The sequence below is a fragment of the Pyrus communis genome, chromosome 12 (assembly GCF_963583255.1).
Source record: "Pyrus communis chromosome 12, drPyrComm1.1, whole genome shotgun sequence".
In the NCBI taxonomy this organism is placed as follows: domain Eukaryota; kingdom Viridiplantae; phylum Streptophyta; class Magnoliopsida; order Rosales; family Rosaceae; genus Pyrus; species Pyrus communis.
In genome coordinates, this window is record NC_084814.1 from 21529297 (window position 1) to 21541863 (window position 12567).

The 12567-nt window shown below is 38.2% G+C and overlaps 1 protein-coding gene across 1 annotated transcript; it reads right to left on the bottom strand.

The window, feature by feature from the left end:
• Nucleotides 1-9161: 9161 nt before the first annotated feature.
• Nucleotides 9162-12567, bottom strand: LOC137710693 (serine/threonine-protein kinase STY13-like). Its single transcript, XM_068449795.1, has 7 exons — nucleotides 12113-12567; nucleotides 11785-11919; nucleotides 11132-11264; nucleotides 10799-10994; nucleotides 10040-10164; nucleotides 9793-9951; nucleotides 9162-9678 (listed from the first exon to the last, which is right to left on the bottom strand). Exons 2-7 carry the CDS (start codon nucleotides 11913-11915, stop codon nucleotides 9364-9366), a joined length of 1059 nt encoding a protein of 352 aa, XP_068305896.1. The 5' UTR covers nucleotides 11916-11919; nucleotides 12113-12567; the 3' UTR covers nucleotides 9162-9363.

Consider the following 12567-nt stretch of genomic DNA (forward strand, 5'->3'; position numbering starts at 1 on the left):
AGACACGACACAGTTCCCGTCTTTGTCGCACTGCGTGACTCTCTCGGTCACTTCAACCGTCTTGTGAACTTCCGGCTTGTACTGCGGGTTCTGCTGACGCTGTTCGTAGTACTGACCGCCATAGCTCTCTCTCCCAGGGGCCTGGTTGCTGAATAGGGTTTGGCCATGAGGGACATCAGTGAGGACACTAGGGGTTCTTGCCATCCTATGCACATGGGAGTAATAGTCGTTCCCATTTTGGTGCTTGGTTGGGTACTCGTAGCTTCGCCTCATTTTTTTCTTTTTTTTTTTTTGCAGTCACAAATTCACAAGTACCTTGAACTTGAAGCATTAGGAGGATGCAAAAGCTTCAATTTATAGGCAAATTGGTTTGGCCTTTATTCTAAAATGATAAGGGTGGCATCTAGTTCTGCTGACATGGTTCTAAAAATCTCCGCCTAACACCGCTTAGGCGCTAGACGGCTGGCTATCATCCCGATTAATGCCTAGACATTTGAAAATTAAGAAAGGATGCCTAGACCTGTTGAGGCACCCGCTTAGACCGCCTAGAGACCTGCCTAGCCCGTCTAGACCCATCTAGGCATGTCACACCCCGAGCCCGAAAATATTAATTTCGGGAAATGATATTGGTGACAGCCCAAAAACGTTGCTTTATTTCGCAGAATTTTAAATCACGATTCTTTATTTAAATTCCTTAACTCCCTCTCAATAAACATAAACATAAACATAATTAATTTATAAGGTTAATTCTCATTTTATTTACCAATTTCCTTTTCTTTGTACCAATTCTCAACAAAGGATTTAATTCGATTATTTAAGGCTGCATCTAACACAGTTAGACTGCCTACGTACCCTGGAACGGGATCAAGCCTTTCGCAGTTCACCTTTCCATAAATTCAAACCAAATCCAAATATATTCATTTAATCCCACATATACCACAATCGTATTAATATTCAAACCATAGCAATTAGGTCTCAAAAGCATAATTAGAATAACGAAGTTCGCATAAAAACACAATGTCGGCTCCCTGGTGGCGGTCGGCCGCCCCGGCTTACCGAAAAGTTCAACTATTTCTAAAAATTCTCAAAAATTACAGAAATGAAGATCTCAAAGAGTAGAGCAAACTTTATACCTACAGCCAAGTCCAATTTGGCCTGAAAATGCTCCAATTTGCCTCGAACTCACGGGAAACCCTATAATTTAGGTGACCTCGATCCATGTCCTCCGTTGTTCCACCACCCCATCCAAGGCTTGGGACATGTTCTTTGGTTCACAAGGAGTCCATTGATAGTGGTGGTGGTCGGATTTGGCTTCAGAAAACGGCGGATTGCCGCCAAGGAGCTCTGGTGCACCCCGCACCCACCATGCTAATTACACGATTTCCATAGCCTCTTATCTTGAGTTTTTGGAGTGGATTGGGTAAAGGGGAGGTCGTGAAATGATTTCCCAAGGTTTGATCGACGTGATTCGCCGGGAAACCAATGAAAACCACCGGAGAAGATGAGGAAAATGGGTCGGATCGCTGGGTCCATGTGATCCAGTGTTCCCCCATCTCTATCCCTTTCCTCCTGGTTCTCTCCTCCCATTGGTCACCCCCTCCCCCCCCCCCCCCCCCCCCCAAAAAAAAATCCTTTCTTCCTTTTCTCATTTCTATTCTTTCCTTTCAATCACAGTCGTCCATCACTCATTTTTTCTTTCATCACAGCCACACACGTGGCACAGCTCATTGCTCCAGATTTTCTGGAGCCTTCTAAAATGGAGTAAAATTACCCAAATATCCCTGACTTTAAACGTTAATAACTTTTTCGTTATAAATCCGTTTCACGAACGATTTTCACCTACGTGCTCGTAGGATCATCCTCTATCCAAATATGTCAAGAGATATGCCAAAATATATGAAGATAAAATACATTACCATATAATTACGTTAAGCCAACTAGTCGCATTTAACTTCTCACAACCATAAATCGATTTATTTTCGATTTTCTCCACATATTCATATCTTTAAATTTTCAGGGTATGACATTCACCTCCTGTTAAAATAAATCTCGTCCCCGAGATTTCAACCACCAAGTTACGAAAATAAATTAAAACTAATTCCACTATTTCTTTTATGGTGAATATAATTATAATCTCAGTCTACAATTTTATTCAAGCTCCGGAAATAATTAAACCAACGAATAGTAATCGTGATTCTCACTCACACTCTCAAATTCTCAGCCACATTCATTGGCAAAATAAGTATAAAAAATTCTAACCATGCCCAATGGCAAAATAAATATCCACATTAAGCCAAAATTTCTCATGGCCTCCGTTGGCTATACACAGCCGTTACCACAATTGTTCTTCTAATTTTTTTTTTTTTTTACCACCATTATTAACGATACCAACAAAAAAAATACTCAATATTGGCAGCATACATATTATAAATTTCCAGCCATAACTATTTTCAGCCAATTTAATATCAAAATTCGAAGTCATCCATTAGTAACCTAGTAGAATCTCAAAATTTCAAGCCAAAGCTTTATAATTGACAAACCGAATATCAAAAATTTCAACCAAATTCATTGGAAATTCCCAATCACACTCACTGATTAATGGAAAGAAGATTAAAGCCAAATTCCAAACACCACTAACATAAATTCTCATTCTATGATTCCTTTCATTTTCGCAATTAACTAAATTGCCCATGGTAAAAATTTAAAGCCTTTTAAATCTTTCTTTCAATTGCTTTTCTTTTTAATTTACTTCAAAGTGCAGCCACAATTATAATAAATGAGTGACTCACTCTTTCAGAATGCCATTCACATTTCATCAATTAAAAGAGAAAATTGAAATATGTAACACTCTATTAACCAACAAAAATAAACCTTATTTATCACATAGCCACAAGAATAAGTGCTCGTCCTCAACTTGGTTCGCAATAACCAATTCAACAATGACAATTTATAACTGTGGTAACCAAACCCATTGAAATTAAATTTACAAACTTCTCCATCAATTCTAGCTGTAATCGTCAGTGGCTAAGTAAATATCACAATATCAAACCAAACCACTAAAATAGACCTTAGCAAAAATTCCAACCAAAACCATAGTCATTATTTTGGTAAGAAAATAAAAAGAAGTATATGAACATGTTGTCATGAACCCACACAACACCCCCAAATTTGTCACGATACCACATACTTATTTTGGCATGTCAAGAGGCAACAAATTGTGTAGAAAATAGAGCATCAATGAATCTCTTTTAACTAAGAGTGGTCCAATAATTTCCTCTTACATTTACAAATCTAAAGGCAAATCCCAAGCCGTGACTATCATGGCTAACAAAATATCATAATTTCATGCCATAATTCCTCTTATTTTAAATGAACTCAAATTTCATTCCATAATTTCATTCATATCCACCCACCATTCTCATTATAATGGAAAACCATAATCACAGTTTGTAATTTCATTCCCCTTCAACAAATCACCATATCTTCCACAAATATTAACATTTCCAACCACATTTATTGTTGGCCATAACATTTTAAAATTTCTATCTACACTTATCATTGACAAAACAATGATTTCACCATCATTTTCTTTTATTTCAATTAGTGACTAGTAGGCTGGAAAAGATTGTAATATACCTGGCCAATACACATCACACTTTCTTTTTCTTTTCTTCTTCTATTTTTTTTTTTTTTGGTCCTATTCACATCTACGGGCCTTTTCCACCCAATTTCACATTCACATGCCTTTCTTGCCCAATTTCACATTCACGGGCCTTTTTCGCCCCATTTCACATTCACGGGCCTTTTTTCGCCCCATCTCACATATCCACGGGCCTTTTTGCCCAATTCACATATCCACCCTTGTATCCACGGGCCTTTGTGCCTAATTCAATTTCTCAAGTGCCAGGTATAATACAAATTCTCCATCTACTTATCACCACCTCACAATCACCTTAACATTCAACATTTTCATAATGCATAGCCTAATATCGATTCAATTCAAGATTAATCCAAAACTTTAATCAAATGCTCATCTTCGAAGCTATAACATGAATACGATATTTTAAAATTTTCCTACTCCCATTCAATTCAATTCAAGGCATCATAATTCACAATATATGCATTCCACATAATTCCCGTCATACTCATAGAACTTATGAAATAATGCAATATAAACGCAAATCACAATTCCCATTAACGAAACTTTCATATTTACCAAGGAAATTGCACCACAATCATAATACAATTTATATATGTATTTCACATATAAAACGTGAATGCCACTTTATTCCTAAAAATATGAATTAATGTAACCACAATGCATGTCATAATTCACACCAACAAGACTCACGAATAGTGTATCTTGTAGAGTTGGATCATCTGCTCTGATACCATTTGTCACACCCCGGGCCCGAAAATATTAATTTCGGGAAATGATATTGGTGACGGCCTAAAAACTTTGCTCTATTTCGCAGAATTTTAAATCACAATTCTTTATTTAAATTCCTTAACACCCTCTCATTAAACATAAACATAAACATAATTAATTTATAAGGTTAATTCTCATTTTATTTACCAAATTCCTTTTCTTTTTACCAATTCTCAACAAAGGATTTAATTTGATTATTTAAGGCTGCATCTAACACAGTTAGACTGCTTACGTACCCTAGAACGGGATCAAGCCTTTCGTAGTTCCCCTTTCCAAAAATTCAAACCAAATCCAAATATATTCATTTAATCCCACATATACCACAATCATATTAATATTCAAACCACAACAGTTAGGTCTCAAAAGCATAATTAGAATAGCGAAATTCGCATAAAAACACAATGTCGGCTCCCTGGCCGTGCGCCGCCGTTGCGGGTGGCTGTCGGCCGCCTCGACTCGCCAGAAAATTCAACTATTTCTAAAAATTCTTAAAAATTACAGAAATAAAGATCTCAAAGAGTAGAGCAAACTTTATACATGTGGCCAAGTTCAATTTGTCCTGGAAAGGCTCCAATTTACCTTGAACCCATCGGAAACCCTATAATTTGGGTGACCTCGATCTATGTCCTCCGGTGTTCTGCAGCCCCATCCAAGGCTTGGGACATGTTCTTGGGTTCACAAGGAGTCCATTGATAGTGGTGGTGGTCGAATTTGGCTTCAGAAATGGAGGATCGGCACCAAGGAGCTCTGATGCACCCCGCACCCACCGTGCCAATTACACGATTTCCATACCCTTTTATCTTGAGTTTTTGGAGTGGATTAGGTAAAGGGGAGGTCGGGAAATGATTTCCCAAGGTTTGATCGACGTGATTCGCCGGGATACCAATGAAACCACCGGAGAAGATGAGGAAAATAGGTCGGGTCGCTAGGTCCGTGTGATCTGGTGTTCCCCCATCTCTCTCTCTTTCCTCTCGGTTCTCTCCTCCCATTGGTCAGCCCCCCCCCCCCCCCACAAATTCCTTCATTTTCTCATTTCTATTATTTCCTTTCAATCACAGCTGTCCATCACTCATTTTTTCTTTCATCCCAACCACACACGTGGCACAACTCATTGCTCCAGATTTTCTTGAGCCTTCTAAAATGGAGTAAAATTACCAAAATATCCCTGACTTTAAATGTTAATAATTTCTTCGTTATAAATCTGTTTCACGAACGGTTTTCGCCTACGCGCTCGTAGGATCATCCTCTATCCAAATATGTCAAGAGATATGCCAAAATGTATGAAGATAAAATACATTACCATATAATTACATTAAGCCAACTAGTGGCATTTTCGTCATTTCCACTTAACAATAATTTTACTACGAAAATTATAATAATTCTCGGAAACAGAACTTTAAAAGTTTTCAATTTAACTTCTCACAACCATAAATCGATTTATTTTCGATTTTCTCCACATATTCATATCTTTAAATTTTCAGGTTATTACAAGGCACCCGCCTAGGTCACAGCTCACTTAGACAGAAAATATATCACTTTCATTTTGCATTTTTTTTCAATAAATTGTAAGAAACTTGTTGCATGCTTAAATAAACACACATTATATCCTTGTTTCCCATATTTTCATTAGGCTCCAGCCCGCCACTCGACCAACGCCTAGTGTCTTTTAAAACCTTGTGTAGAATAGATGGTTAAGTGGATTGAAAATGAAATAGACCTAAGGAAGACAAAAGGACGCAGTGAAAATTTACATATTTGTTGTCCAAGCTACGTTTTGGTGCATTGAAGATGAAATAGAACGAAGGAAGACAAAAGGACGCATCGGAAATTTACATATTTAGCTATTCAAGGTCGTCTAGACTTCCAAAACAGCGTTTTAAAGTTTGTAATAAAATTCAAACTTTCGATTTACCGTCCGATTTATGTCATTTCAATGTCCCTAAGACCCTTGAACTCCCTCATGGCTGAGTTTAAGTATATTTAAGTCTTTTGGCTTTGTAATATACATTCAAGAATTAATCAAATAAACCTTTCAGTTTTCTTCCAAACTCTGGTGGATTTTTCTTCTAGGGTTTACGTTTGTATCTCTTGTTATGTCGGGCCCCTTTCTTTGAGTTCAAAAATTAGAATATCGTCTTAGTCAAATAAGAAGGTGGTATCTAGTTTTACTAAGAGCAACTCCACAATTGTTAAAGCCCCCTAGGGCTATTCACTATTTAATCCATCCAGTGAACAATAACTGCCTTTAATGAACAATAACTAGCTTTTGCATCTCCACTCCTACACTGAATAGCCCTGACAATAGGCAATAAAATAGAAGTATTTTTTTTTTAAATAATACAAAATAATTTTATTTGTAATTTCGGATAGGATTTTTAATCGGTTTCGTTATACCACTTTCTATTAAAATTTTAATTAAATATTAAAAAATTAATTAATTAAATATTTAAAACAAAAAAAAAACACAAAAAACCATCCACACCCAGATCCTTCCGCCCCACCACCCCTCGCGCGGAAACTTCCCATCAACCCATGTCCCCCCCCCCCCCCAAACAACACACCCAAACCTTCCTTCAGCACTTCACTGCCGCCTCTCTTCCTCCATCTTCACCATCTCACCTAGCTCAGCCTCCATCAACAGTCCCAATCTTCCCCACTCCCTAACCAAACTCTCTCTCTCTCTCTCTCTCTCTCCTCTTTCCCCCAAAAATAAATCCCAAATCATGCGATCTGGGCGCTCAAGTGGAAGGAGGGGGATTGCGAGTGTGTGGGGGCAAAGGCGATTTGTCTGTGGGGTACGACGGCAGCTGCGGCGGCGGAGGGACTGGATCTTTGCCATTTGTCTGTGGGTGTATCAACAACCTTGACGACGAACTCCTGCGAGAGCCGTTGAGTTCGAAGCCTACTGTGTTTTACATTTTTTTTTTTAATTTTTATTAATTTTATATTATAGCTGACGTCGCCCTGACGTCAGCCTTTTGTCACGTTGCCTTCGAGCTCTCGGGCCAGCTACTCATGTTGGACCTCTACCATGGGCCTGCTCGGGCTCCCTTGCCAGCACACGGTGGACCACCTTCCTCGAGCTATCTGGCCCTATTTGAGAGCCAGTCCATAAGGCTATTGCCCATTGTGGAACTACTCTATCAAGAGTAAGACTAGTTTATTAAGCTATTATGCCGGCCTATTTTATTTAAGTTTGAATTTCTCTCTCTACAAATACCGTCTTGTTAAATAAATAAAATAACATCTAGTTCTGTTGATGTGAGTTAACCTAATTTACCAAAGCAATACGTCGACCTCTTTACATTCAAGTTCAAGTATTTTTCTCATGTAAATTAGAATACTGTCTTGTCAAATCAAAAGGGTGTAGCATCCAGTTCCCTTGTCTATTTCAAACTGTTGATTCAAGCATATGAATCTAACATGGCTGGAAAAAGGAGGTGAGCCAGAAATAGGCCTCTTTTGAAGAAATTTTTAGTTGTAACGGGAATACAGGTGGTACATCACGTGTTTTTATATAAGTAGTGAAAAATTTTATTTTTTAAGTTATTAACTTTTTAACACATATATCATATCATTTATATAACGACACGTGATATATCATCCCGTGTGATAGTCACACTGAAAAATCCCTCCGCAAGGTTTCATATCTCCCAAGGCATAATATCAGTTTCCATCCTGATATTAAATTATTCTCACACTTTTCCAGAAGCTCCTGTTCCTATTTCATCCAACAACTTGCTACTCACTTTAAAGAAAACGGATTTGGATCCTCTCCTGATCCTCATGATTAATCATCGTGTACCGTTGAATTTTTATCCAACGGTTACAAACTGGGAGGTTCCTTTAAAGTTATAATAATTGTAGCTGTTAAATAAAAATCTAACGGCTCATGATGATTGGTCAGGAGGATCCTCTCCATTAGCTCAGGAGAGGATCCAAATCCAAAGAAAACTAGCTTTCATGCACGCGTTCACGTGCATGCAAAACATATTTTTTGAATCAGTGTGTTATATGCGAATTTTTGTTTGAACGTGTTGTCTATATTTAATCTAACAACGTAACATGCAAATAGCTCGAAGACAAGGAAGTGTTTACATAAAAGAAATTGGGACATTAAAAAAACACCCCCAATATTGAACAAAATGGCAATAACAACCTTTATTATCCCTCCCGCCAAACCCAGCACTGTAGTAACTATGTATGCGGTTCAATATTTTAGTAGATAGAGTGTTGAATTTCCATCCATACGTTCAAAATTCAGAACTCCTCCTCCCTTAAATTCTTGTAATGGTTTTGATCATTTAATGTTCATAAAATCTATTTTCGTGACATTTTCGCTTCATCCTAAGCTTCGTAGTGTTATTGCAAAATGATTTTAGAGATGTTCTGGCCGACGAAAATCCGTTCTTGCTATTTTTAATTGATTTTCTGTATTTCAGCTCAAAAGTTCAACCAAAATTACTTATGTGACAAAATAAATGGTCAAACCGCTTCCAAATCATTATCTGCACGCAGAAGAATCTACGAAAAATTAACAGTTGCATTTTTACACAAATACCGTCAGCATTAATGCAAGGTTTGTCATCGTTTTTGTGAAGTTACAGCTTCGATTTTCCGAGCAAATGGAAGCCGCTTCCGATGAAGAAAATTCGCATATAACACACCGTGATTCAAAAGTATTAGCTACCAGACGTTGAAGAATATCAAATCGGGGTTAAGATCCTACACATCGACAAGATCCAGCGGAACATTGGATAGATACAAAGTGGTGTATTCGACAATTGAACTTGATGAAATTCGACACTGATCAGCTTAAACATTTACCATGTTAACAAAATGCACCTGATCGGACTAGATTCTGGTGTTTACGATCTTACCTCCGAACGTTATTGACCCGAAAGACGGATTTTATGGATCTTCTCTTCAACTACTCAATAACACTGGTTAAAGCAGAAGAAAAAACCTTTTGGCTTGTCTTCCATTTCTCCTAATTTGGGCGTCTCCCCTGAGCCTTCGCGTGCTGCCATCAAGGCGCTTGTACCAGGAGACTCTGGTGGCAAGACAGTGTTCTCAGTGAACATCCGTGATGGAATGACAGGTTCGGGAGGAGATATGGTGTAAAGAAAATCGAGTAGCATTTGAATTATTTGGCTGAAATTAGGCCGAGCATTTGGGTCCTCCTGCCAGCATGAAGTTAGGATGATGTTCAACTCCTCAGGGATGTTCTCAGAACTAGGCCTCACATTCTGAAATGTTAAGTATCCATCAAATAATTAGTAAAACTTAGCAGCACCATAAGCATTTTGGAGAATTAATGGTTGGAATCGGAAATAATGTATCGATGAGGAAGATATGTTTACTTTAAATGCAGCTGCATATGCTGCCTGGAGATTTGACATGCCTTCGAAAGGCAATTTGTTGTGTAAGAGTTCCCACAAAACAATTGCGAAGCTATACGCGTCCACTTTGTGGTTGTAATGCTTTCCCTCTCCTTGCCTTAATGTAACAGTACTGTACAACTGCCGAAAAATAGGAAATATCAACTCAATAAAGAGGTATTTTTAAGCGTCAACAGTTCATGAGAGTGTGGGGGAAGAAGGGTAGTACCTCCGGAGCCATCCAACGGTATGTCCCGGTTTCTGCAGTCATCATCTCTGTTAATGACTCTTCTCTTGCCAACCCAAAATCCGCTAATTTAACTGTTTTGTGGTCTGCAGTCAAGAGCAAGTTTTCTGCACCCAAAAGTTAAAAAAAGACAAAATAAGTAAGAACATGAGGTAAAAGACAAGTAATTTTTCAAAACCCAACAAATAATTCACCCATCCACATCAATGCATTGAATCATACAATGCAGATCCGTTGTTAGAAACGTAGAAACAAGGGAAATCCACGAGTCGAGGTTTTTATTCAAAAATGGAACTGGAGAGGACTAAACCGACTATAAGCGGTGTATAACCCTCAGTTTGGAGCCCCTCGGGTTCTGTTTTTGAATAAAATCTTCTACTCCTTGAAGCGCCATCTTACAAAAATTAGTCTGAAGTCGAATTTGGGAACTTAAACATATGACTATCTACTATCTACTCTTTTTAATATAACAGTACAGTTCAGAATAATAATTCCAGCCTGACGGTATGGCAGTGATGAAATCTATCATCGTAATGCAAACACGGAAAATATTTATTAAAAATTTAATACCAAAAGAAAGTTGGGTGAATGAGAGTTATTGCAGCCAAAAAAGTCAGAAAATATTGACTACAGAAAAAAATACGACAATCCAGTTCTGAAACAGTTTATGAATCTAAACCTTCTTAAACTTACTCACACTTATCGAATTCAAAGCAGTTAAAATGGGATAGGAAAAGTTACCAGGCTTCAAATCACGGTGTATGATCCCATGAGAGTGCAAGCACTCCATCGCACGAGCAATATCCAATGCGAAACCAACAGCAACACGTATGTCCAAGCACCTCGGCCGCATGTTTAGACAATATTTGCGCAATGTACCTCCCAACAAAAGCTCAGTAACTATCACCATTACTGGCTCCTTGCAGGCACCAATAAACTGTTGAGAGGCAGGGTACCTTTATTAATTATCAGATGTCGACACATAACAATTTGATGTTCATGACTACACAATGTAACCATTGTCACCCGTTACCACAATGACTTATCAACTAAATGGCGGCAATTAAATCGAACCTTCACTAAATTTTTATGTTGAACTCTCGACAACATTGCAACCTCTCTGGCAAACCGTCCTTCTTTCTTAATAATCTCCTCTGGAGTTTCTCCTCTATGAACAACTTTGATTGCAACAGTCTGGTTTTTGTATCTGATTGGAATCCAAAAGGCCGAAATCAAAAGGAGTGAGATAACTGCAGCATAACAGAACTCAAAATTGAACCATAATTACTTCCAAGCTGCCAATCTAATCGCTTAAGAAACTCATTTTTCGCCCTCAAACCAAATTCATCAGGTATCTTCTACTGAACTACAATTCACCAAAAACCTGACCATTTTCGGGATCCTACCAAAATTTGAATCTAACCACTAAACCAGATTAAATTTTCAGCAAAACCCAAAATGCAGTTCAGAATGCAAAACAAGAAAGGAGAAAATGTATTGCGAATCGCCACAAGAACGCAATCGTAGTTTACCTAATCTAAACAAGATGAACCAAAAACTTGCAAATCTAAACAACATTACTCTCAAATGAAACGAAAATGCGAACCGCGGAAACGTCATTAGCCACAAATCAAGACACAAGGTTTCCACTTATGCAGACCAAACAATTCATGGGTACAAATCGAAAACTCAAACAATTGAAAGTGAAGCGAAGCTGTACAACTTACTTGCCCTCATAGACTTTGGCATGAGCTCCCTCACCTATTCTTGGCCCAACAAACAGATGCTTGGGATCAATCAGCCATTTGGCATCCAATCTGAACTCATCAGCTGAGTAAAACCTACTCCCAGATTCCATCTTTCTACACAACCAAACAATCCAGCATCAAAACCCAAAATCCATATAACATAATATCTGAAACCCAAAAGCCAAAAAGCACTTGTTGAGAAGCTAATTCATTCATTGATTCTCTGTGAGTGGATTAGCTGACACAAAAGAGATAAGCAGCATCCCAAAGCTCAAAAAACTCACAGGAAGGAGGATATGGTACTTACATGTCCTTGGCGAAGGCAAAAGCATGGAACCCCACATGTTCTACCAGATAGCAGACTGACAGCAAAAGCCCCAAAACAAAAGCTCAATGCCCGAAGTGCTTTTTTTTTTCTTGGCAAGTTTTTATGGGGAAATGTGAAAGAAAAAAAAAATCCCTCAGAAAGGCAAAACCAGAAGGTCCAGAAGCAGATTAGCAAAAGCACTTCCCCAGGTGAAAACTAGAGTACTGCATACGTATGCTAGTTTGATTAAAACTCCATAGTCCCCATCATTGAGGGTAATTAAATGGGGTGTGATGGGATTTGTGGGATTAATTAACCTCTGATGGAAACAGTGGTTTCAGTCTTGATCTGCAGCTGGAATCATGGGAAGGGAGAGAGCCTAAAGATCAAGTTTTTAAGAATTTGGTGTGTGTGTGTGAGGAGAGAGAGAGATGAGAGAGAAGGGAGTGTTGAAT

Coding starts and splice junctions, on each gene's coding strand:
- LOC137710693 (XM_068449795.1), bottom strand. CDS start 11,915: ATGGAATCTGGGAGTAGGTTTTACTCAGCTGATGAGTTCAGATTGGAT. Junction 11,265..11,784: donor GCCAAAGTCTATGAGGGCAA/GTAAGTTGTACA, acceptor GATTCCAATCAG/ATACAAAAACCAGACTGTTG. Junction 9,952..10,039: donor ACCGTTGGATGGCTCCGGAG/GTACTACCCTTC, acceptor ATTTTTCGGCAG/TTGTACAGTACTGTTACATT.